General features: G+C 54.1%; 1 protein-coding gene across 4 annotated transcripts in view; it reads left to right on the top strand.

Moving 5' to 3' along the window:
- The window catches only part of RBPMS (RNA binding protein, mRNA processing factor), a 195827-nt gene extending 170895 nt beyond the window's left edge, over positions 1-24932 (top strand). The window contains exons 7-9 of one of the 4 annotated variants that reach the window (XR_010751023.1): positions 8011-8080; positions 14416-14519; positions 23487-24932. Coding sequence is in view for 2 of the 4 variants with exons in the window: in XM_066380281.1 (XP_066236378.1) it covers positions 8011-8080; positions 23487-23580 (164 nt within the window). In the remaining 2 variants the exon portion in view is untranslated. The remainder of the gene's footprint in view (positions 1-8010; positions 8081-14415; positions 14520-23486) is intronic. The other 3 variants (XR_010751022.1, XM_066380281.1, XM_066380280.1) reach the window with 3 other exon arrangements.
- Positions 24933-25961: the final 1029 nt, after the last annotated feature.

Genomic DNA, 25961 nt, shown 5'->3' on the forward strand with positions numbered 1-25961 from the left:
GCGGACTGGCCACCCACAAGGCTGCAGCCGTGTAAACACTGAGGACGTTCTGCGTGTCTCAGCAACCCCGGCAGGGCTGCAGCGTCCCCCTGGGGTCCTCGTGGAAGACCGGAGGCCGGAAGGAACCAGAGAGGGCAGGGGAGAAGACAAGGGAGCGGCAGTGGCCGCAGCCGCCATCACCGAGTGACGGCGCTGTCCTGCGTCCTGCAGCGTGGCCCCTGAAGCTTGTGGCAGCATGGGGGAACTCGGCCTCCACGCGGTCTCCCCACGCCAGGCCAGGACACGTCGGCCGGAAGAAAACTCCTGACAGGAAGTAGATCAAGAGTGGGAAACAGCTGAACTCCCAGAGGGACCAGATGGTTCATGTCATTTGCTCTCCTCAGACCCGCTGTCCCTGAACCCCCCAGCTGCTGTGTTATCTGATTTCTTGTTTAGAGAGCCCCCTGTCGGCCGTCCCTCCCTGGGCCTTGGGGCTGTTCTTCCCCCAGGGCCTCCTTTCCAGTGGGGAGCCAGTTACAGCTTGTGTCCTGGGAGGAGATAATTCCCTTCACAGCCCTGTGGCTGAACCCCAGCCGAACACATAACCTCTCCATCTTGTCTGGCCTGTTTGTCCGTTTCCCTCTGCTTTCCGGTACTTGGAGACTAAGGAGCCCCTTACTAAGGGAAGTGGCAGACGGACACTTGCCCTGGCCTCTCCGAAGCAGTTCAGAGCCATTTGTCCAGTGTTGTTGGGATAGGGGGCCTTTGGTCAGAGCTGCTGCTACTGAGGCCATGCGTGCCCACGCTGGGCAGCTTTTTGGCAGTACCGGGTGCGAAACCAGAGTCGGTCCCCTGGTGCTATGGCCCAGTCCTGGGTCGCTGACCCCAGCGTGTGAGAAGAGGTCAAAGCAGCCTCCCTTGGATGGTAGGGGCTGCAGGGTTGCCTCTGTTTGGTGCACTGTTCTCCAGGTTTCTTAAGCACAGTCTGTGGTGTTCTCTGTAAGCCTCACCTTTCTAGATCCTTTGTCTGTATTCCCTGACCTCATTGGTGGTGACAGCCCACCCCTGAGTCTCAGTGAGTCGAGCCTGCAAGTACCATTGGCGATCCGCCTCTGCCTTGGGAGTATTCACAACCGTGTGGTCTGATCGGCACTGTAGGGTGGTGCAGGGCCTCAGCACGGCAAGTTACAGGACTTGGTCTTTTAAATTCAAACAGGTTCCGTTTTAATAACGATAGCCACCTGCTCTAACTGTGGGATTATAGACTACCCGGGTGCTTTAACTGTGGGATTATAGACAAGCTTTTTAAAATCTCACTGGCTTCAGTTTCCTCATCCATAAGAAGGAAGAATGAACACCTACTTCAGGTGGTTATTTTGAGGGAAAATGTAAAAGCTTGGCATAGACCAGTAATTATTAAGAGTAGCTCTTCCATGTCCCTCTCTTTGCTGGAACCTGATTTGACGAGGGCTTCAGCACCTTCCCTTTGTAGCTTAAGCAGTTGGGGTGCAGGGACTCAAGACCACACCCTCTCAAGGGAAACCGAAGGCCCGGGCTCTGTTCTCTGGTAAAGAGGAGCAGCAGCTGCAGCCAGGGCACAGGGGTGCCCTGTGGCTGTGCGGTGTGCAGGGCTGTGGCTCTGTCCCGGGCGGGTGGCCGTCCACCCAGGGTTTGGGGCCTCCTTTCCTAGGGATAGGCACCCAGATAGCATAAGAAAGCACGTGAATTCTAACTGCTTTGGAAACAAAACCAAGGCTTCAAAGAAACTTCGGAATCACACAAAGAAAGTGAACTTCTTGAAGAAAACCAGTTGTGACAGGGGCAAAGAGGAGAATCAACTCCAAATGGGATCATGTTTTATTCACGATTTGTGCTGCTGGTGGGGATGGCCAGAGCTTGGGGACAGGATGAGAAAGTGGGACACCCTAACTTCCAGCCTCATCCACTCGCCACGAAGTTCCTCTCGCTTGACCGAGCTCAGCTCCTGGGGACCTCTAATGGCTCTCGATAGCAAACACAGTTAAAAATTAACAGACTGACAAAATTAAATATGGATGACAGGCAACCACTATGGGCCCAATCTGACACAGGATGTTACATGCTTGGGTGCCCTCGATCCGAGCGGTGTCGAGTGAACTTCTGGGATGTCTGAGCACATTTCACATGCCTGTTTGGAAGTAAGAGCTAGGCTGTGCTCAGGACAGACAGGCAAAGAGTCTAAAAGCCCAGGAGAGAAAATTATCCCCAAAGGTGTATGTCTAATGAAGCCCAGCCTTGAGCGGTCTTAGCGGGAGGCGTTCACAGGCCCAGGACCTTTCGTTTGGGGGCTGGATCTCGTTCTTGCCCAGGCTCAGACTTCAGCAACGTGCGCCCCATTCCGCCTGGGAGGTTTGCAGGAGCGCAGGGGTGAGCTGCAGCGCGGTCTTCTCTAGCCAGGACCTTCTTGCTCCCCTCCTTCCCGGCTGTTAGGTTGGACAAGATGGTAGACTTAACTTTGGAACCAATTCACATAAGTCTGGACAGTTTGCCTAGTGGCAACCTGTTTAATTGCCCAAGGCAAGGACTGTTAGGTGCCAGACAAGTAGTAGAGAATGCCGAGTGCTTCTTAGGCCCTCTGTGTCTGTTAGGAAGAGTGGGGGCCGGTAGTGTCAGGGGCAGAGGACATAGGGGTTGGAGTGGATGTTCCCTTACAGAGTGTTCTTCCAGTTGTGGTGAACGCTTTATTGGAAACGGGGAGAGTTGCTGTTTAAGGTCCCTGTGTTGAGTCTCATAAGGACGTTCGTCTTTATTGTATCATAGATCGTCACGCCAAGCGATTTGGTGACTTGGTCTTTCTTTGGTGAGGCTGCTCAGGACCGCCAGTCCTTAGGCCCAGAGTGAGCAGGCCGGCGTTGATTCTAGTTATGTGGGTGGCTGCAGTTGGCCCCACATTGGGAGAGCCTGGGCAGGACCCTCGGGGCTCCACCGGAGGGACAGAGACAGAACCCTGCCTGAGAATAGCCGCGCCCTAAAAAGGAAGAACAACTTGGTTGTGAACACGGTGCCAGGGAATTCTGCATTCACGTGTAGCGTTGGCATTGGGAAAGGGAAGCAGAGGTCACACTCCTTCTAGGTTAGACACCTGGGACACCAGCTGGTGTGGTGACCCACCAGCTCTACTGAGTTTTGTCAGGAACTAGAAACCTGAATTTTATATGACTAGGTTTTAAGTGTCACCACTAGAAGGGGCCTTCCAGACCAACATTTGTCAACACCCATAATTATCATCAGCTACCACAGAATAAAAAGTCTGTGGTCAGATAAACGTGGAGAACCCAGGGTTCAATAAAATCGAACAGGTTTCTTTCCGGTGGAACTTCCCAGCCTTTGATGTACGCATGGATCTTGATCTGTTGAAGGGAGGCTGTTTCTCCCAAGCCTATCTGACTGAAGAGCATCTCTGCTAGCCTCTGGCCACACTGTTGGAAACATTATTCAAGAATAGTATCCCAAGCCCTGGCCAGATAGCTCTGTTGGTTGGAGTGTCGTCCCAAAGCACAGAGGTCGCTGGTTCGATCCCTAGTCAGGGCACATACAGGAACAGCTCTATGTGCCTGTCTCTCTTCCTCTCTCTCTGTTCCTTTCTCTCTAAAAATCAATAAAATGGGTCCTGGCCAGTTGGCTCAGTAGTAGAGCGTTGGCCTGGCGTGCAGAAGTCCTGGGTTCAATTCCCGGCCAGAGCACACAGGAGAAGCGCCCATTTGCTTCTCCACCCCTCCCCCTCTCCTTCCTCTCTGTCTCTCTCTTCCCCTCCCGCAGCCAAGGCTCCATTGGAGCAAAGATGGCCCAGGCGCTGGGGATGGTTCTGTGGCCTCTGCCTCAGGCTCTAGAGTGGCTCTGGTGGCAACATAGCAACGCCCGGGATGGGCAGAGCATCGCCCCCTGGTGGGCAGAGCGTTGCCCCCTGGTGGGCGTGCCGGGTGGATCCCGGTTGGGCGCATGCGGGAGTCTGTCTGTCTCTCCCCGTTTCCAGCTTCAGAAAAATACAAATAAAAAATAAAAATCAATAAAATAAACATTAAAAAAAAACAATATCCCTCAGACTGGAGCAGTTGCATTATTGTCGCCTGGGGGGCTTGTCAATTGTGGGTGTTTGAGCCCCATCTCTATAGAGTTTCTGCATTTCTGACACGTCCTCAGGTGATGCTGACTGCCTGGGTACCACACTCTGTGAACCCCTGGTCTAGACCTGCCCATCTCTTCCAAAAGAAGACAGTGGCTAACCCTCGGGGTATTTATTAATGATAGCTACCCTAATTGTGCCAGGCACCTGGTAGGCACGTCTTGTGATTGTGTCTAAAGACACGGACGACGACGGGAGCAGATCCCTCGAAAGGGTGTAGTGCTCTGCGAGTAATCACTGCAGCGCTGCCCACCGCGCTCCTCACAGGCCACTGCGGACAGCGGGGCGCCCACGGGGCTGCCACCCCAGGACCAGGCTGTGTCTTCCTGGCCTTGGCGACACGGTTGACAAAGTGAAGTCTATGTATTTTAACCCTTTGGTCCTTTGTTTCCTCCTCTATAAGGGAAGAGGATGGAAGTTATTTTTATGGATACTTCCCTCTTTGTCAAGCCTAGCGTTTCGTTTATTTTTGCCCTGAGTTCGTGTTTGCGGGGCTCCTTCCCACTCCCGTCCAGCTCTCACCAGCCCCAGGAGCCGGTGCCGTGCTGAGGGGTTGGAGACATCAGTGCACTGTTTTAGAGGTGTGAGGAAGTGTGATGGTCGAGTCTCAAGCAGTGTGTCCCTGGGTTGTAATAGTAATAACTGTTATTGTTACTAATTTTAGTGGAGAAGTGTCCAGGGCCTTCCTGTTGCTTATTGGCTTATGGTATGCCATAACCCTTGTGTGCTTAGCAGTCTCTGGCACAGAGAAAATAGTCTGGGTTATAGATATTATGTTAAAAGTTCTTACAGGGGCTTCAGAAGCACCTCGAACCGTATGCGTTTGTACATGTAGGTGAGCACACGTGCATTCTCTGCAGATGGATCGTTGCCTTCCGTGGAGGGTCAACCGTGTAGACTCAGTCCCTGCTGAACTGTCCATGGAGCAGGAGTCGGGGAAGTGCGGGTTTCCCCCGTGTTTGTGGGGCACCTAAAGCGACCCCTAGACAATGGACAGGAGTGGCCACAAGTGACCTGGGGCCATCCACAGCAGAACAAACAGCCCAAGTGGGTATGAGGGTTAAACCGCCCCTCCCCCAAGAGGACAGCAGTGAGTAGTGCTAAGTAGCTTGTTAGCTTGTTGACCTGGGCCAGCTGCCTGAACCCCAGCTTGGCACCGGAGTGCTGCCGCTCTGCGCCAGGGTGGGAAAGGCGGCGGAGCAGCGCGGGCTCTGCCGGGGACAGCGCCCTCTGCTGGAAGGCGGCGTGGATGCGCCTGGGCGCTGGAAGACAAGGCCGCGGGGGTGCGGGAAACGCGAGCAGAGCTGCCCCCCCTTCCCCGCGGGAGCGCAGTGGTTCCCCGGGCCCACGGCCCAGGGCGGATGGATCCCCGGGCTTGTTGCACCGCACCACCTCCACACCCTCCCGGGAATCCACCGGCGGCCGGTTCCACCTCCGCCCAGCCACGCACCGTGGCCCCCGCCCCCCGGCTGGCAGCAGCCTGCTTGTCCCCTGCAGGGCTCTAGGATGGGGGAGGCCAGGCCGATGGTGGCGCTCGGGTCCCAGACTGCAGGCCCGTGTGACTGAGAGAGTGCGAGGGCCGCGTGGGTGAAGAGACCAGTGCGAGAGGATGTCAGAGAGGCTGGAGCGGGTGCGTGGGAGACGCGGGGCTTCCCTGTCGCAGTCACCTGCACTGAGACGAGAACCGTGCCACCGGCTCTGCGGCTCCGCCTGGGTCTCCTCTGTGAACCGCCACGGCGCCTCGGCCTCCGGGCTCGGCGCCCCACCCCACAGCGGGCAGCACCGGCCGCCACCACCGCTCCCCCAAACCCTGGTGCACACGGCCCCCCTTCCCACTGTTTAGGTCCCCAGCCCTCCACCCGCCACAGGGCTGTGCCCCGCCCCGCCCTTCCCCACCTGTCCCAGGAAGGCAGCTCCAGCTCTGCCCTTTGCTTAGTGAGCAAGCGGATTCCGATGCACAGAGCCGGGAGCCGTGGGTAGGTATGCGTTTTTTCTTTGTCTCCTCTGCCTTCCTCTCCTCCCTCGGCCCTCTCCTCCTTCCCCTGTGCTCCACCCTTCCCTTCCGGCTCTCCTGCCTCCACTTCCCCTCTTTTCTCCCCTTTGCCCGGTATATACCCCTAAATTCCCAAAGTGACATGTTTTTAGCCTGCTTGCATGTGAAGAGTTCTGATCCCTCGGCCCCTCAATTGCTGTGTGTACTGGAAACGACTCTGGCCCTGCCCGCAGTGAGCCTCACGCCTGCTGGTGGCCCCTGAAGAAGACAGCTTTGCCCCTCACAATGCAGGGGCCCCGGCTGCGCTGGTCATCCGATCCCTATGAACCTGGGTGGACCTCAGAGGACCTCTACTGCCTAGAGGCCCCAGGGGTGGGTTCCTGGTGTAGGCAGGAGCTCAGAATATGTCTTTGTAAGTCAGTTTCCTGAGTGAGACCAGAGGCCTCTCCCCCAGGTTGAGGAAGAGTCCCTGGGTGTGGCCCCCGGCCCTGCACTGACAGCCAGAGGAAGTAACTGCTCTGAGCTGAGGCCTGTGGGGCAGAAGGCGACTCTGAGGACTTTGTGGGGATCAGGCAAAAGTCTGGGGGTACTGTCGTGGGCTTTTCTAGGACACATTCTTAGCCAGCTAGCTAAAGAATGCGATCAGGAGAGCTAGACAGCCTGGGCCCTGTGGGCCCTGTGACCATGGAGAGGTCTGGCAGGCCCCCAGGATTCAGTCCGTTTCCCTGCCCATCAGGTCCAGGAAGAGGAGGCAGGAGGTCTAACCCATGTCCTGGGCCCTGGGTTCTGCAGACTTGCCTCTCGGGCCTCAGGCCCCTTGCACCTCCGTTCCACCCAGAATGCTGCCTCCTCTGGGCAGATGCTTTGGCAATCTGAGGTGCCATATGAAAACATGCTACAGAATATATTTTATTCAACCAACATAAATGTGTCAGGGTCAGATTCCTTCCAGCATCACATCCTACTCTAGAAACATTTTCAGGTGAACAGGTTCGGGCCAGACCCAGGCAAAACTGTGATGTTCTCCTGCCACCACCGAGAGGGCCGCCTCCCCCCGAGGGGTGCCCAGCCCCTCTTATTTACAGCTCCCCTCCCCTCCCCCTGTTCTCTGAGCAGCGCCTCCTGGGTTGCTCGTGGGGTGATGAAGGCCGCACCTCCTCAGGGTAAGCAGAGGAACAGCACTAAATAGGCACCTCTGGCCTCTGCCCAGTGGCTTAGGAACAAAACTGACATTGCCGACAGATACATGGTTTGTTAAGGCCAAAGTACACTCGCACTTCTGTTTGTGTTTTCACATTTTCTCAGTACAGGACCGGAACATTTGCTGAGTGGACAAAGCATCACTTGTGTTTGGGGCTAGCCTTCCTTATAGGGAACCCAATGAAAGAGATGGGATGTGGGTCCCTCTGAGCAGTGAGCAGAGGGCGCAGGGTACCAGACACCCCACAGTGCCACAAGGCCAGACCCCTTTTCTAAAAGAATGGGGACACAATCTCTGGTCCCAGCCAGACACCTGGCATGGATGGTGTCGTGACTTGTCCCTTCCTTACAAAGGAAAACCATTGAGAGCACACGGCCTCACAGGGCGGGACGTTAGCCTCGCTGTGCTGTGGATTCTGCAAAGGAGGATGGTCGGCCTCCCTGAGGTGGCGTTTCCCTGAGACCATGGCCTCTGTATCCACAGAGGGTGAGGAAGACTTCTTGGGACACTGCTCTGATGCTTTTCAGCCCCCGGGGGGAGAATTGCCCGTGGGCAGGTGTGAGTGGGCACCTTCTTGAAATAGTGAAGGGGGTAGCAGCCCAGCAGGCTGCTCTGTGGGGAGCGCAGCGTCAGGGGGGAGCCCTTGTTCACAGCCTTCTCCACGTCTCTTTCCAGATGCGCTGGCTCCCTCCCTCCGAGGCTACTTCTCAGGGCTGGAAGTCCCGTCAGTTCTGCTGAACACTATGTAAGTACCTGCTTTCCCTTACAGCCCAGACACGTGCCCGGTACGCGGGAGGTCAGTGAGCAGGCAGCTCCCGCCCTCCCTCTGGCCACCGCCTAGCTGGCTGGAAGAACTCCGGGGCACTGCTGTCTCTCCCGAGAGGTCGTCACCCAGGCCTGAGGGAGAAACGAGGCAGGCCGCCCGGAGTCAGACTGAAACACTGAATCCCGGCCTGCCCACACAGCAAACCAGCAGCCGGTGCTAGTGTCATAGGACAGGTGTCAGGGAATTTCACCTGCTGCCGGCGCCAAAGACAACTTTCCCCAAGTTACAGGCATAAGGGCTTGTCAGAAGTAACTTCCTCGCATGCACGTCTGCGTATCCCAACTCGGGGCAATGCGCGTCAACGTTCCTCGGGCCCAGAGACCGAAGGAAGGCTGATAACGTCGGCACTGCGTCGGGCTTATTAAGGGAACTGACACACGAGGCAAGTCTCCGGGGGTGACGGGATGACAGTGGATATCCCGTGCGCTGCGTGGTGGGCACTGAAGAGTGACATGGAACGGGTGGCCGGAACTGGCCTCTGGCTGCCTTAGGCCCCGCTCACTGGGAAGATACTGGAGAGATGGTGGGTGCTGGCCGGCCTTACTCAGCTCACTGCCCTGTCAGTGAGGAGGGAGGGGAGCACTGGACAGGGCTTTCAAAGTGTTCCGGGGTTTATTTTTCACAGGCAAGTTGCCCTGTTGACCTGAAGTCTCAGTTGGGGTCGCGTCAGCTCCCTTCAAGTTCCTGGGAGACTGCAGAAGTTCTTCCTGTTGGAAGCAGGGGGCACTCCTGAGAGCTCGGGCCTAGGTCGGGAAGAAGGCTTCTTGGTTCCGAAGGCAGGGCCGTGCCAACCAGGGAAAGGCTTAGTGATGGGAGTCCGAGTGTCAGAAATCCCACCGATTTACCGGCGTGGCCAGCAGACCCGTACCCTGGGGGTACCCGAATCCTGAATCCTGGTCAGGATTCTTTCTCCGGGGGTGAAGATCAGTACGCTGGGGGGTGACATTTCTGCTGTAAGACATCAACTTCAATAGGTTAGACTGGCACCTGCTCTGCCCTGTCCCAGTGGATTTCTTAGTGTGGCCAAAGCACCAGTGCTTGGGGATCTTCATAGGTGGAGTACACACATGCTTCCAGTGTTAGACAAACTTCTTTACCAGAAGATTTTCAGACCCTTGATAACAACATGAGCATCGTGAATCTTCAAGATTAGGGAACTCTATGATGCAATCTTTCTCAAACTTATTTGAAACCAGGGAAACACCCCCTCCCTTTTTTAAAATACTGAATCTTAAGAAACTAATGTTTTACATAGAGCACACTTTGGGAAACCATGCCCTAACCCCTTAACCAAAACCTACACCGTGGGCACCCATATACAGGGGTAGGCAAAAGAGGTTTACAGTTTGTATGGAAAATAACCCAACAATTAATAATAATGCAGGAATAAAGTGTTTCATGTCCGCACAACTGTAGACCTACTTCTGCCCACTTCTGTCTGTGTACATATGTACAGTATATATGTCTGTCCTTGGACCAGTGGTTACCTTTCACTTATCTGTGAGGATGGGGGAAATCAAGACAATGTAGTCGATTCTCTCCTTAAAGCTACTGTATTTGTCCCTTATTCTGAAATCATGTTCTGTGTGCGTGGTCAAGTACCCTTTCTATTTAAGTGGTAGTGTTAATGAATGGCAGTTGTAATTTAAATTTCCTCCTTAGAAGAAGCAAGTCAGCAATCCATGTTAGATACTTAAAGTATTCTTTAAAATATTTGACTAGTTTGCAAAAAATCTAAAAATTCACTGTGTAGGGAAAACATTTTCCCCCTCAAAGTTTTCTTAGTTTTTGAGGTATATTTAATGGTCCGTAAAGCCCAGGATTTTCTAAGTGCACGCTCCATATCCTTATACCCATACTTAATTTTTAAACTTAAATGACGTATCCTCAGCCCTGGTTTCTTCTTTCGGAAAAGCTGTCATCACTGTGCCACCTGGGAGCCTCTGTTACCAAGGTGACGAGGGTCCGACAGTTCCAGAAGGCACTGTTCAGTGCACCTGACTCTTCTAGGGCAGTGTGTTCAGCTCTCAGTTTTCAGAGGCTGGTAAATATTCCCCTGGAGGTGTCTAGGATGAGATAACTTGAAATTCTGAAGCTCACACGAGCCCATCCCTGTGTGCTGAAATGCGGGTGTGGCGCTCGGGATAAGCTGACAGTGGAGGGAGTAAAGGAAGTAGGAGAGAGGTCAGGAGGACAGAACCTTGAGGCTGGCACAGAAGCGAGGACCGGGATGCAGAGCGACCCAAGGAGCAGCAGGGCGTGGTGCCGGGCAAGGGCAGCACCCAGCTGCCTGGTCAGCAGTGTGAAATCCTGCAGGACAGCTGAGTAAGACGAGAGAGCGCCTTCGAGTGGGGCGGTTTCGGTTGGCAAACCATGCTGGTGGCCCAGGGCCTGAAGGAGGGTGTTTGGAAGCATGTGCGTAGGCCAGAGGGAAGATACGATCCCTGAGCAGTTGCCTGGGTTCCAGCCAGAGATCCTGCTCTTCCCTGCTGACTCGCCTGCCAGAAATCTAGAGGCGGCAGGGCAGTGGCGATAGGGGAGGCTAGCAGTTACAGCTCCTCCCCCCACATTAAAGATGTCCTGTCTCCTGTGGAGACATTGTTCTGCGCCAGGGTCCAGGGTCTGGAGAGACTGGCGGAGGGGAGCTGGCTGGGAAGAATGAATGGGTGCACTCCAGGTCAACCTCTGTCCGCTGCCATCACTGGTCAGGAATAAGCTCTCTACTCTTTAAATAAACGTATGTGTCTACTATGTGCTAGATATAAAAATGTACAAGTCAGGCCTTTGTCCCTAAGGAGCTTAAATTCTAATAGGCAAGAGTTGTGGACACACATTTTAAAGGAAGAGAAGAGACTGTTCAGGACACTCCAGGGACAGGCGTGGGTCTGCGAGTGGGGACCAGCACGCGTGGCACAGGTCAGCCTGGCAGAGGGGTGGGTGTCACTGGTGTTTGCATTTGTTCAGTGTCTTCTTGGATGGATGGATGGATGGATGGTGCTTGGTCAGGCTACAAGCTATGTCTGCCCATCAGCAGAGTGTTGCTGGTGACCCAGCCTTGTGGCACAGAGCCCCGGAATACATGATGCTGACGGGAAATGGTCGGTCTCCCAGGCATGCTGACAAGTTCTCAGTCACTCCTTCCAGGGAAGGAGCGCTCTGCAGCGTTCCCGGTTGGCTAGCCAAGGCCAGGATTTGACACTGTTGATTCCTCGTGTTTAGTTTTGGGCGTCATGGCCTAGTCTCTGAGTGAGCATGAGGGCTTTGGAGACGGAGCTGTCACCAGGGGAGTCCCAGGAGCTGGACGTCAAGGCACAGCATGGAGCCCAGCCAAGCAGGGCAGGAAAGGTAGTGGGTCTTCGTGCAGGTCCAGACGGCTGCCACAGCCCCTGCAGTCACCCTGCCTTCTCCCTCGAAGAGCCCCAGCTCCCTGCTCTCAGGATGCAGCACATAGGAGAAGCGCCCCAGCTCCCTGCTCTCAGAATGCAGCACATAGGAGAAGCAATCGTCTGCTTCTAAACCCCTCTCTATCTCTATCTCTCCTCCCGCAGCTATGGCTCAACTGGCTCTAGCGAGTTGGCCCCAGGCACTGGCTCCCTCCACCTCAGGTCTTAAAAACAGCTCGGTTGCAGAACAGCAGAGCAATGCCCCAGATGGACAGAGCATCACCCTCATAGGGGGCTTGCTGGGTGGATCCTGGTAGGGGCAAATGTGGGAGTCTGTCTCTCTGCCTCCCCTGGTCTCACTTAATTAAAAAAAAATAAAAGGTGAGGCTTCACAGAATGAGCAGAATGCCCAGGCAGCCTGTGCACTGACCCGTGTGCTCATCAGCCCTTCCCCAAGAGGCTTCTCCATCTCTCGGTGAGGAGCCCTGGCTCTGACACCCCAGGGCCCGTGCACCCCTTATGGGTTATACAGTGGCGACAAGCCTGCAAACCTGCCCCTTGTGGCCACCGTCGAGTCCTCCAGGCTTTGTAAAATAAAACACAATGGATGCCTGCTAACCACACAAGCACTGACTGCGCATCTCAAGCCAAGACTGTTATGACAGCCTAATGCAGTCAAAGCTGTGATTTCGCCGCTTGTGCCCATTAGTTCCCGTGCATCTGGCACCAGGAGAGTTGCCAACTGGCCCCTGGAAAAGTGCAGAGGGCAGCCATGTGTTCCGTTCAGGCATCGAGTACCAGAGCAGCTGCTGGGGAACAGTCACAGGTCAGCGCCACCTACAGGCGCCTCTGCTGCAACCCTCCCATCCTCTTCTGTCTCACTAAGCTGACGATGAAGTTCAGGAGGCCCACTGTTCCCAGTCAAGACAACCTGAACACGGGTAGCCTTCCCTCTGGTGGTTTCTGTTCTTTGGGGAGCTGCCTCCTAGGGTCACTGAGCCAGCTGGTGTCAGACTTCCTGGTGTCTCATGCACAGGTGTGCATACGTGTGTCATTGTCGTTACAACTGGGCAGAGAGCAGCTAGGTGATAAAACCCTGCACTCAGAGACCTGGTGACAGCTAGGGTTCCTGGACTCCTAATCCACGAGCCCCAAGTCACACGAGAGGAACCTCCAGTCTTTCTTAAACAGCAGGCACCCTATAGGCACGGCCTTGGTCTGGGAGCCCCAGGGGAGAGTAGGCCTGCTGCTGCTGTGTCTGCCCATCTGCCCTCCCTCCCTCCTTTCCTCCCTCCCTCCCTCCTTCCCTCCCTCCTTCCCTCCCCACCCTCCCTCCCTCCTTCCCTCCCTCCCTCTCTCCTTCCCTCCCTCTCCCTCCTTCCCTCTCTCCCTCCTGCCTCTCCTTCCAGTGCTCTTGGCAAGTTTGGAAAGGGTGAGAAAAGCTGTGGGTAAGCTAATAAGTTTTGTTTGCAAAAGAATATCTTCCTGTCCTGAAATAACCCTACTTTTACTAGGAAACTAGAATCACATCGACACTTTTTAATGATTTATAGTGAAATCTGGGGGGACCATTATTCTTAATTCTTCGGCCTCACTAGGAATCCCAGAAGTGGGTTTCAGTTTAACTCTGAGAGCCACGGAGCCTCCTGGAGGGGCAGCTTCCTGTGCCCGAACCAGAACCGGGACCGGGAGGCCTCCCTGGGGAGCTCAGGGCAGGCCGCAGTGCCTGTGCGCTCCTGTCTGTCTGAGAAGAGCGGGCTCCCAGGGCTGGAAACTCGAAGTGTTAGTGAGGAACGGGCCACTGTGCCTGGTGCTGAGAAGAGCGTGCTCCCAGGGCTGGAAACGCGAAGTGTTAGTGAGGAACGGGCCACTGTGCCTGGTGCTGAGAAGAGCGTGCTCCCAGGGCTGGAAACGCGAAGTGTTAGTGAGGAACGGGGCCACTGTGCCTGGTGCTGAGAAGAGCGTGCTCCCAGGGCTGGAAACGCGAAGTGTTAGTGAGGAACGGGGCCACTGTGTCTGGTGCTGGCACTGGGCTTCCTTCCTCGACACCAGGAAGTCTGAAACCAGCTGGCTCACAGAGAGCCGTGCCTGCGGGGAGAGGAGTCAAGTTTACTTGCGGGGTCTCTGTGTCTTCCTATTCCAAAATTCTCAGGCCCTAGAAGGATGTGTTCACCGTTTCCTTTCGGGTTTTGCTTGTCCAGTAGGTAGGTGCTTGAAGTCAAGTGTAGCTTGGCGATGCCTGCGACCCCCCAGGGTTCTCCTAGGGAACTGCTCTGTGGCCTGGGACTGGTCCAGGTTGTCACTGTGGTCTGAGAAGGCCCTGGTGCTGGCTGGGTTTCAGGCTCACCTCTGGGGGACCTCAAGCCCGTGCCTTTCCCCAGCAGGGTTTCGGGCCATCCTGGGGACCCAGCCCACAGAAGAGGTGGCCTCCTGCGGCTGGGCCCCACCCCCTGCTGACTTACACCCTTACACTCTCGAGTGAATGTGCGAGGATGTCCCCCAAAGCACACTTCTTTCCGGAAGCCCTTCCCTCAGGCCTCTGGGCCAGGGAGTCCCTGGAAGCTGCACTCTGGGCCCCCCTGGCCCGAGAGCCTCCCCTCCCTGGTCCCACCACACCCTAAGAGGGCTCTCCTGGCTGTGAGCCTTTTCATGCCACAGATACGAGTTCATTCTCAAGTGGTGCTTGTCCTCACCTCGACATCAGAGGCATTTGGCCCCTTTGCCCAGACTCTCAGGTCTTGGCCCTTAGAACAGGCTGGTGTTAGAGACCCAGGGAACCCTAGCAGCGGGCCAGGCGGAAGTGCAGATTACTGCACACTGTTAATGGTTTTAATTAATAGGTGATCTCACTCTCCATCTCCTCCACCCCAGGTCCCAGGTGTGTGATGGTGGCTGCAATCTGTCTTGTGGGTATTAATGCAATCTTCAATGGTGGCTACTGTTCTCGAGCTGTTCTACAAAACTGGAGCGCGCTGGTGAGTTCCCAGGTCAGAGGTCGCACAGACCCTCTGTCCTGGGGCAGAGTTGGGGCACGAAGATAGCAACCGGTGCGGGCGGACCACCACCCACATCACCTGGGAAACCCTGGCCCCAGGCGTGGGCTCAGCAGTTGGGGTGTCACACCTCTCCCGGTGGGGGCCATCGGGGCCTCACGCCTCCCCCAGCGGGTGCAGTCGGGCGTCACACCTCTCCCAGTGGCCCAGTGGGTGCAGTCGGGGCATCACACCTCCCCCAGCGGGTGCAGTCGGGACATCACACCTCTCCCAGTGGGTGCAGTCAGGACATCACTCCTCTCCCAGTGGCCCAGCGGGTGCAGTCGGGCGTCACACCTCTCCCAGTGGCCCAGTGGGTGCAGTCAGGACATCACTCCTCTCCCAGTGGCCCAGCGGGTGCAGTCGGGACATCACACCTCTCCCAGTGGGTGCAGTCAGGACATCACACCTCTCCCAGTGACCCAGCGGGTGCAGTCGGGACATCACACCTCTCCCAGTGACCCAGCGGGTGCAGTCGGGACATCACACCTCTCCCAGTGACCCAGCGGGTGCAGTCGGGACATCACACCTCTCCCAGTGGCCCAGTGGGGGCCATCGGGGCGTCACGCCTCCCCCAGCGGGTGCAGTCGGGCGTCACACCTCTCCCAGTGGGTGCAGTCAGGACATCACACCTCTCCCAGTGACCCAGCGGGTGCAGTCGGGACGTCACACCTCTCCCAGTGACCCAGCGGGTGCAGTCGGGCGTCACACCTCTCCCAGTGGCCCAGCGGGTGCAGTCGGGGCATCACACCTCTCCCAGTGGCCCAGCGGGTGCAGTCAGGACGTCACACCTCTCCCAGTGGCCCAGCGGGTGCAGTCGGGACGTCACACCTCTCCCAGTGGCCCAGCGGGTGCAGTCGGGGCATCACACCTCCCCCAGCGGGTGCAGTCGGGCGTCACACCTCTCCCAGTGGCCCAGTGGATGCAGTCGGGGCATCACACCTCCCCCAGCGGGTGCAGTCGGGACGTCACACCTCTCCCAGTGGCCCAGCGGGTGCAGTCGGGACATCACACCTCTCCCAGTGGGTGCAGTCGGGACATCACACCTCTCCCAGTGACCCAGCGGGTGCAGTCGGGCGTCACACCTCTCCCAGTGACCCAGCGGGTGCAGTCGGGACATCACACCTCTCCCAGTGGGTGCAGTCGGGACATCACACCTCTCCCAGTGGCCCAGTGGGGGCCATCGGGGCGTCACGCCTCCCCCAGCGGGTGGTCCACAGCTTGGGAGGTGCTGTTATGCAGTGCATAGGCTGTTCTTTATTGTCTCCTCCAACGTGGTCTGCTTAGGGAAGGCGGTCTCAGGATTGCGACTGAGTTCCAGACTCTCACCAGATGTCACCCCACACTGGGTCTCACCACAGCTGTCCTCGGTCAGGCTGACACTTAAGGCCACCAGCACTCACTCATCCAGCAGTAGCACCTAAAGAAGTTACAGATAAATGGGGCTTTCCCTGAAAGCTCTGAAGCCTTTTTGGGAAATAACCGTGTTTGTGGAAATCTCTCGCAGATATAGGATCTGTATTCCTCCTGACTTACTAACCCAATCACACTGAATAGAAGGCAGCCCTTTCTTCCTGGCTCGGGACATTTCTGTGAGCCTGTGGAAACAGGGTGCTTGCCCTTGGGCATTACTGAGAGAGAGGATTCTGACTTCCTCCAGACTGCTGGGCTTTTCTGGTGGCGATCATTTTGGTGATCTGTCCTTGTTTTTAGTTAATACCCACTGTCACTTCAGTTCATCTATTTCCAGCAGTAAGTGTAGTTTTTTAATTGATTTTAGAGAGGAAGGGAGAGGGACATCAATTTGTTGTTCTGATTCTTGTATGTGCCCTGACTAGGGATTGAACCCGCAACCTTGGTGTAACTGGGATGACACTCTATCCAAAACTGTCGTCTTAAAACAATAACACAGCATTCCCAAGACGCGACCTGCCTGCCAGGCACCACACTTAGGGCCTAGGACAGGACTGCCAGAGGCAGGCTGACAGCGGTCATGTCTCGGCCCAAATAAGGTGGCAAATTTCATCCCTATAAGAGGCCTCGAAAGAAAAGATGAGTCAGAAAAAGGGCAAGATTCCTGCCGAGGACAGAGAACCAGCCAGTTCTGGCCAAAGAGGTCATTACCACATTTTTGGCGCTTAAGTAATTTCGTGCTCAGAATAGTGCCATTCAGTGCCTGGCAGAAGCACATGCCCTCTGTGGGTGCTGGGTTCCGCAGCCCGCCCCCCCGTGCCCGGACAGAGAGCCCGCAACCTACACTGGGGTGCTCCTTCCCACTGACCAACTTACCAACAGGTAACCGTTTCTCCACATCACAAGGGAGCAGTGCTATCTATCCCCGATGCCACAGCTCCTCTATTAGGAGTTCTTAACAACGTCCACAGTATTCTTAATGATATTATCACTTAGTAAAGCTTTTTTAAAAGAGTTTGTTTTTTTACCCTTCTCTGGGGAAACTTAAAGACCAAATAAAAGCCACCTATATAATTTCTTAGAAGCAGGTTGAACAGTGATTCTTTGTAAGTGCAGGAGATGGGCCCAGACGTCAGCAATTCGGGGCCCGTGCAGATGAACCCAGGCGGGAAGCAGCAGCGGCTGTAGAAGTGGTGGCTTCATGCAGACAGCACGCGGGCCTGGGGACGAGGGGAGGACGTGGGGAGAACAGGGCTGGGTCCTGGGTGAGCAGGTAGTCAAGTCGCAGCTGTGCCTGAAATAGTGGAGCGGGCGCCTTGGGCATGAGCCACGTACAGGGTGGGCTCACCAGTTCCTGGCCATCCAGGGGCAACAAGAACAAGTTTGGCAGAGGCTTTCCTCTCGCAGATCCGAAGTCAGAGGGCAGCCTTCAAGGGCTGACCCTGCAGAGCGGAGCGAGGCCTGCGCTGGGGCGGGAGCTCGCGGGTTACTGCGGCAGGGGAGTGTCTTGAGAATCGGGAGGACTTTCTAGCTACAGGGACTGTTCCTCTGGAGACTCGAGAGACTAGGAACCTTTTTAAAATGTTAACTAGCCTTTTTATTACAAATATCAGCATTTTATTTTTAAAAAACCCAGCCAGCAGGTATAAAATGAAAACCAAACCAGCTTTATGTGAAACATTTGTTATAGGATGGCCCGTGTTTATTAGGAGTTGGAAGGGGAGGAGTATTCCTTTTCTGACTTCTTGTAAAAATGAGTGCGTGTTAGAGAAAGTCTTGGGGGAAAATCATTAGTAAATACAGTAAGTACAGATGGTTCCTTCCTAATGATGGTTTGACCTTGTGGTGTAGTATAAGAGTGATGAGCATTCAGTAGAAACCTTCAGATGTTTGAATGTTGGTCCTTTCCTGCACTCGTAATATGAGGTTCAGTATTCTCTCGTGATGCCGGGCAGTGAGCCCACGGTCGTGAGGGTGAACCAGTACTCTCCAGTGGACTGTGCTGCCAGCATCCTCTGGATAGTGTGTTTTATGATATCATAAATTACATGATATTGAATATTATAATTTATTTTCAGTTACCATTAACATAATATTAGTTTCAGGTATATAACATAGTGATTAAGATCTATATATTTAGGGGTGGGAGAAAGTATGTTTACAGTTATGAGTACACAAAAGTTTATTCTTACTGTGTTATTTTCATACAAACTGTAAACTTACTTTTGCCCACCTCTGTACATCACGTGATCAGTCCAGTAAGTCTAGTGCCCATCTGACACCATAGTTATTACAATACTGACTGTATTCCGATATTTATGTACTTCACATCCCTATGACTGTTACTTAACTCCTTCACCCACACCCCCATTTTCTCTACCATCTGTTTGTCCTGTGTCTGTTTGCTCAGTTGTTTTGTGGGTTGTTCTGAGAGTAAGTTCATGAATGCTGGGGACAGTGAAAGAAGGGCGGGTCTAGGGCAGCAGCAGCAGGAGAGCCCGGGTGGGCTGCTCTGGCTCCCTGGAGGGTCAGAGAAGGGGGGCTTTGGGGATGGGTTCAGGGTCCGCCCGCCCGGGAGCAGCTGTTGCTTCCCTGGGCGCAGGTTTCGGGAGGACCCTTAGAGTTCAGGAGCCGTGGGTCTGTGGGGGACGAAGGCGAGGAGGACAGGGAAAGGCGCGGGCTTGCTCCCGGAGGGAGAGCGCCTCTTCCTTCTTCAGAGTCCACATGTAGGTGGAACCATTTGGTACCCGCCTTTCTCTGACTGACTTCGCTTAGCATAATATCCTCTAGGTCCGTCCTTGTCGCAGATGACTCCATTTCCTGTGGGTCTGTGGCTGAGTCATATTCCATTGTGTGTACGTGCCGCTTCTTCATCCCTCTGTCTGTTGAGACTCTTGTTGCTTCTATACCTTGGCCACGATAAATAGTGCTGCAGTGAACATAGGTGTATGTATCTTTTCAAATTAGTATTTTGGGTTTCTTCAAATAAAGACCCATCAGGACCCAATTGCTGGGTCACAGGGCAGTTCGATTTTGAATGATTTGAGGTAAAGTAACTCCACACTGCTTTCCAGTGGCTGCACCAATCGACATTCCCACCAACAGTGCGTGAAGGTTCTTTTCTCCACACCCTCACCAACACTTAATTGATTTATTGATAGCCGTTCTGACAGGTGTGAGGTGATGAGAGCTCATTTTATTGTCCTCTTTGGAGAAATGGCTATTCAGGTCCTCTGTCCATTTTTTAATCAGATTGTTTGGTTGTGGTGTTGAGCTGTACAGTTTTCCTCATATTTTGGTTATTAACTCCTTATCAGATGTCTCACTGGCGAGTATTTTCTTCCACTCAGGAGGCCGTCTTTTCATTCTACCAAGTTACCTCTGCTGTGCAGAAATTGTTTGCTGTAGTCCCATATCTTTATTTTTTTCTTTTTCCTTTGCCCAAGGAGATACACCCAAAAAAACAATGCTAAGGGAGACATCAGTTTACTGCCTGTGTTTTCTTGTAGTCTTATGGTTTCAGGCCTTACATTTAAATCTTTAATCCACCTTATTATAAAATAGGCTTTGTGTTAGATGATTGTGCCCAACTGTAGTCTAATGTAAATGTTCTGAGCACGTTTAAAACAGGCTAAGCTATGATGTTTGGTATCAAATGCATTTTTGACCTAACGGATTTTCAGTGGGTTTACTGGCATGTAACCCATGATAAGTTGAGGAGCGTCTGTTCATGTAGATGGATTCGGCGGGGGAAAGAATCTTACTGCTAAGAGACATGGCTCACCAGGCACTTGGACAAACAGACCCTGACGTACCAGCAGGAAAGCCGAGCCAGGAAGCTGGTCCCTGCAGGCCTTGCCACTGCCCCAGCCCTGCCCAGGAAGCTGGCCCCTGCAGGCCTTGCCACTGCCCCAGCCCTGCCCAGGAGACTGGCCCCTGCAGGCCTTGCCACTGCCCCAGCCCTGCCCAGGAAGCTGGCCCCTGCAGGCCTTGCCACTGCCCCAGCCCTGCCCAGGAAGCTGGCCCCTGCAGGCCTTGCCACTGCCCCAGCCCTGCTGTGGTCGGCAAGCACCTAGACCCCATACCCAGCTATCTCCGAGAACTGAGCGCCAGGCTGAGTTTTCCAATCAAGGACAATAACTGAAATGTTTTAGAATTGTGTAATACATTCTATTCTCCTTTGCCTTCAAATGCAGATGGTTGTGACTCACCTCAGACAAGATTTTAAACATGGATTTCTTTCCTTGCTTAGCCCACTGCACGCATTTCTTCCCTTGCTTCCCTTGCAGCTGCCCAGTCGCAGGAAGGGTTCTGTGAGGAGACTGTTCTTTAAACAGAGCCTGACACCCCCCCCCCCCTTGGTGCTGTGTTCTTGGATGTCTTTGCATGCTGCTGAAAATGTCCTTGTTAATACATTCCAAGGTTTGAACTCCATTCCTAGCAAACCCCTTCCTTGTTTACAGGGACTGAAATAGCCTCTCTTTGACCTTCTGTTCAGTCTGGGAACATCTATGGCCATGGGGACGCATTCTTTTCCCATGTGAGGATCACATTTACACAGCAGTTATGGGGAAGCTCAGGAAACTAGAGACTCCCGTCCCCTTTCCCTCCTACCAGATTTTTCACTTCAAAAGACCAGCTTTTCTATCAGCCAGAATTAACCAGGCCCTCCGCCCCCGCCCCCCTTCTTGTGCGGGTCTAGAAAGAAGGGTTAGGACTTGGAAGAGAGGAAAGCTAGGGTGCCCTCCTGTTCTTCCTGTGGCAGACCCCCCATCAGGGCCAAAGCTGCCCTGTAGGTGTGCTCGGGGCCCCACTGGGCGGTGTGCGGAGCCCAGCATGGTCCCCAGGCACTGCTCCTCTCGGCCCAGGTCATCATCAATACCAGGGGGTCGAGTTTCATCCCATTAGCGGTCCGTCACTCCTGTTTCCTTTGCTGCAGTCCGAGCGCCTGAATCTGTGCTCTGTGTCAGTGCCTGTGTGGAGCAGAGGAAGGCGATCCAGAAACGCCCGTGGCCCGGACAGCGGAGGGCCAGCTCCCAGAGGAGTTGCTGGAGGAAGCTCCTCCGGCTGAGGGCCGGGACAGCCTGGGGGAAGCGGGGCTTGTACCAAGTCTGAGAAGATAGCAGGGTTTGAGCAGGACCCGAACAAAAGACAGAGAAAGGAAGAACAGGACCAGGCTTTTAAGGGCCTTTAGGGATGTGTTCAGGATTTGGGTCTTGGGGAGGCACTGGTGAGATCTGAGCTGGCATGGGGGGAGGGGGTTGGGAATCGCCATCTTGCTGCCCAAAGCAAAATGAAGAACGGTATAAACACACACCAGGAGAGGCAAACCATGATGCTGAGCACATCAGGAAGTGACAGAGTGACCCAACAGCAGGGCTGGGTGTAGAGACAAAGACACACACAGAGAAGGGTCAAGAGCTGTGTTAAGGCAAAGTGGGGTAGGTCTGCGTTTAGCCACGCTGCCTCTTGAGGTCATGGCGGAAGTGTCCAGGATTGGCTGGGGACCCAGGAGACTAGCAGTGTGTACTGGCCCCAAAGGTGGCTGTGAGCCCTCCGGAGGCCAGCCAGGCCCTGGCCACACGCAGCCAGGGCTGCAGAAGACGGCAGGGACTTCGTCCCGCCCATGCGAAGGACAGACATGTGCCGATGTCCTCTGCCTGTCCACTCAGTCCCTGAAAACGGTGTGGCAGCTCTGGTTCCAGACCGCTGGTCTCATGCCCTGTCACCACACCCAGTCTGGGCTCTGACAGAGGCCGTGGGCCGTCCCCAGAGTCTGAGGGCAGTTGTCCCTGTGAGCTGTTCCAAGTGTGAACAGCCTGGAGTGACTACTGTTCCTCAGGAGCGGTTTCCTGGAGTCCACACACAGCTGGGGCGGCTGGCACACGGTCACTACAGGATGACACGGAGGTGTCACTTCAGGCCTGACAAGCCGAGAAAGTGGGGGAGGCTGGCCTGTCCTCCCCAGCCCCTCCGAGCCGTTTCCCTCCTGTGCTGACACATGGTGACAGGGAGTGGGTCCCTGTGTGGTCCGAGGGCAGCAGAGCGAGCGTTTGTGGGGACGGGCCAGAAGGTGGTGGGCTCTTTGGGAAAGTCAGCTAGCACAGCCCCAGAGCCGATGCCCGGCCTCACTGCCCCTGCAGCCCTGGGTCCCCACCCCATGGGAAGATGTCCCTAGCCCAAGCGCTCGCTCCTGCCACCACCCCAGGGCCACTCTGTACACGCCTGGGTCACAGGATCCACAGCCCTCCCCTCCCCTTCCCGGGGAGACATCAGAGTGCAGCAGACGAAACAGCTTTCCAGAGGGGGTCCTGCTGGCCCTGCACACTGAGCCTCATGGACATGTGACCTACACCCACGCCAGGCTGTGAGCAGGCCTGGCCCACACGGCATCTGCTGAGTAGGGGTTGGTCCTTCTACTGTGCTGGGCATCAGTGGAGGCAAGAGAGGCAGACAGATTTCCTGAAGGCATTTACTTCCTGCTGCTGGACGGGGCAGGTGGGGGGCACTGAGGGAATTATGTTGGGCTTTCTGACTCTTGGCCCATTATTTCCACCCATTTGTGCTGTCATCTACCAGCCAGGCTGTGACAAGGCTGACTGGACTTTGGTTCAGATCCATCCGGCACTACAGACCTGATCTGGGTAGGGGTACTGACTACAAAGTCACGCAGCTACCTATATTTGTATGGTCACCAAAATGTTTCTAATTTCAGGATTTACTGCTAAATAGACATTTTCCCAAGTAGGACTAACTTAGGACAATTATATGGATTTTCAATAATGATGCTATTTTCTTTATAGCCTCCTCCCACTCACAAGTAAGCATTTCCCTGTACAAAATTCTAGTCTGTGCTGATTTACCACCGCATATACATACCTTTTCTACAATCACACATTTCTAAGTATGACGTGTTGGTAAAATAAGAGCAAGAGAACAAGAGACTTGGGAGAAAGAAAAGTAAAACCAATGACAGGATAATAGAGGTTCACAATGTAGCCTTTAACACACTTTGTGAACGCAGACACAAAGGAGCCCAGATGTATTTTAGAAGATCCTGGGGCCAGGGTGGGACTCTGCCAGCAGCAATCAGAAGGTCTCCGTGATTGTTCAGAGGCCCTTTCTTCTACCACAAAGCAAGACAAACATGAGCATTTTCTTGCAACTGCAGGGGAAGGAGGTATTGAAAAGTTTCCACAGCTAAGAGATAAAATTAAAAGACTCCCTAGAATCTAAGGTAAGACCACTGATACTCGTGTGTGGTCTTTATCTGGCGAGGCAGTAACTGCAGTCCACGTGGACACACACATACACTTTCGTAGGGAATCGCGGGACTGTTCCCAGGCCCGGTTTCTGGAGCAGGAGCTCTGCCACAGGTGTGTCCAGGCCCGGCCCCACAGCTCGGAGGCACACTGCACCCCTGGGAGCCGCTTCACAGCTCGGAGGCACCCTGCACCCCTGGGAGCCGCTTGCCTCACACCTCCCTTTCTCTTGCAGGCTTGAAAAAACCACCTCGCCCAGTTTTGATCCCTTCAAGACTTTGCCACAGCCTCTATCACACATCTGTTTCTCTCGAAGAAAAAAAATATAATAAAAATGTTTTACTCTTTTACACTGTATAATTGTAAGAAATAGTGTTATTTGTGAACGCATGGTCTGACATACATTTCTGTACAGTTTGGAGATATTTTCAAATGAAACATAAAAGACATCAACAATAAAACCAAGAGAGTGAGTATTTTTATACCAAACATTTAAGTATGACAGGATGGACAATCTTACACTGGGTGGATCACAAGTTTTGCTTGACTTTTGAATGCTTGTAATTAAAAATACCTATTTTTTTTCCCCTCTAAAATAAGCTGCATGTTTGAGGCATGTTTTTAAATATGGAGCTTTCCGGAAGTGTATTGTGAATGTATAGAAATCTGTGTCTGGCCCAAGTCCAGGGTCTATTAGGAACGCGGTGTTGGCCGTTCAGGACTAGGCGTGAACTCACGGTTCTCGTAGGACTCCCTGCGGACTCCATCCAAGGCCGCCAGGAGCTTCTACCATGGGGGCAGAGCCTTGACCCCTGACCAGTGTGCCCTTAGGAAAGCCTGCCAGCTCCAGAGGGGACAGAGAACCCTGTGAGCCAGGCGCACAGCCCTCAGTGCCAGCACAGGGTCTCACTGGGAGGGAAGCTGGCTCCACCCAGGCCGCAGGACTGCCGTGGGCAGCTCGGAGCTCCGAGTGCGCCTGGAAACATCGGCTGCCGGGCACTTCTAAACCCAGGCAGCACCATGGCGACCGGGTGCCTCAAACACGACCTTGAACCCGGCGTGCTCACTGGGAGCCTGCTCCCACACTGGCCGTGGAGAGGTGGGCGTCCCTGGGCGTTTGGAATGAACACTGTGCGGCCCACCTCGAGACTTCTTCAAACCAAAAAGTCAGTCTTGCATCGTAAGCTGACACTTCCAGAGTCTGACAGCTCAATCTCCCTCTTTCTATACAAGAGCCATGTGTAAAAACATATACTGACCCAAGAATTTCAACTGCTGATACAGCTTAAACACAATCACAATTGTTCTTACCTGATCTGCTCATGTTGTGCTAAAGACTTCAATATTTTAATGATTTTACGGTTGGTTTTGGGTTTGTTTCATTATTTCCCATTAGAAATAAAGATGTTAAGAAGCTTGTAAAAATCATCATAAACGAGAGCTGGGAAGAAGGGCGCTTACCCTCCTGTGAGTGGGCAGAGGGCACGCCGCGTGGACGGCTGTGCTCATCACGCCCTGCCTATGCCTTCAGTGCCGCCTGGTTCTTGCTAAGACTCCTATACTCCAGTTTCTAAGGAAGACAGCAACTTCCACACTGTCTATTATGCTTTTATAAACTGTTTAAAGGTACTTTTCTATTGTCATTTTTAAAAATAAAGTGCTTATCTCAGCTGTCACACCACTGCTTGGCAAATTTATTTTCGCAAGAGCAAACCACATGCAGACTAGGAACTGGCAGACTTCTTTCCCATGTTCAGGGCTTAACAGAGCTAAGCATCAGCCCTGGAGCAAAGGACAGAGACTAAAGGCAGAACGGGGCTGGGCGAGCCAGAGACCCCTCCGCGAGTGCTCTGCTGTGGGCCCTCAGTGAGCGACACTGCTGCCTTAGGTAGGCCACAGCCCTTCCTGGCGCCCTCCTGGCCTGGCAGGAGGACCCCATGCCAGAGTCACAAGCCTATTTAAGGGTGCCTTTTACTGCACCCTGCAGGCCACACACCCACCCCAGTCTACAAAGCTTAGCTCTAGATTATCTGGAATTTATGTTCATTTATGGTTTCTTGCCAGCTTAAAATAATTTAAGTAATAAACCAAGCACTGATACCTTAGGTGATAAAAGCATTTCTTATATACCCTCTTCCCCCAAAGGGAGGAAGACAGGGAAACCAGTGCTCAATTCAAATACGGGCTACAGCCACTAGTAGCTGTTCGTCTTGCCAGGCACTGACCTGGTTCTGTGGTTTAGGTCTCTCATCCTTTTGCAGAGGTGATCATCACCAAAAGCGGGTCCCCATCGTAGCCCCCAAGACCTCAGAGTCCAGCTGTTACTTCCCATATCCTGCCCAGGCTTTGCAGGCCACTCTCGCGTGGCGCCAGGGCAGGCTGGACCGTGTAGGCCTGCCTGCAGCCATCTGTGACCTTCCTACTCAGTGTACTCGAGTTGGCCAGATAGCCGAGGGATCCCGAAGGAGAGTGCCTGCCTCCCCTGTCTACCTGGAGCCACCCTCGTCCCAGTCACTGCCCAAACAGTCACTTCCATATGCTTTTTCACAAGGGGCCTTGGGATGGCTGATTGAGTGTCCCAATCACCACCATGCTGATGGTGATGTGCAAGTGACAATGAGAAACTCCAGATATGTTCCACTGCCACTCAGTTGGACATGAGCTTCATCATAATCTGAAAAACTGCCTTTTCTGTCATTCTGCTGAGCAG

The sequence above is a fragment of the Saccopteryx leptura genome, chromosome 4 (assembly GCF_036850995.1).
Source record: "Saccopteryx leptura isolate mSacLep1 chromosome 4, mSacLep1_pri_phased_curated, whole genome shotgun sequence".
Classification (NCBI taxonomy): domain Eukaryota; kingdom Metazoa; phylum Chordata; class Mammalia; order Chiroptera; family Emballonuridae; genus Saccopteryx; species Saccopteryx leptura.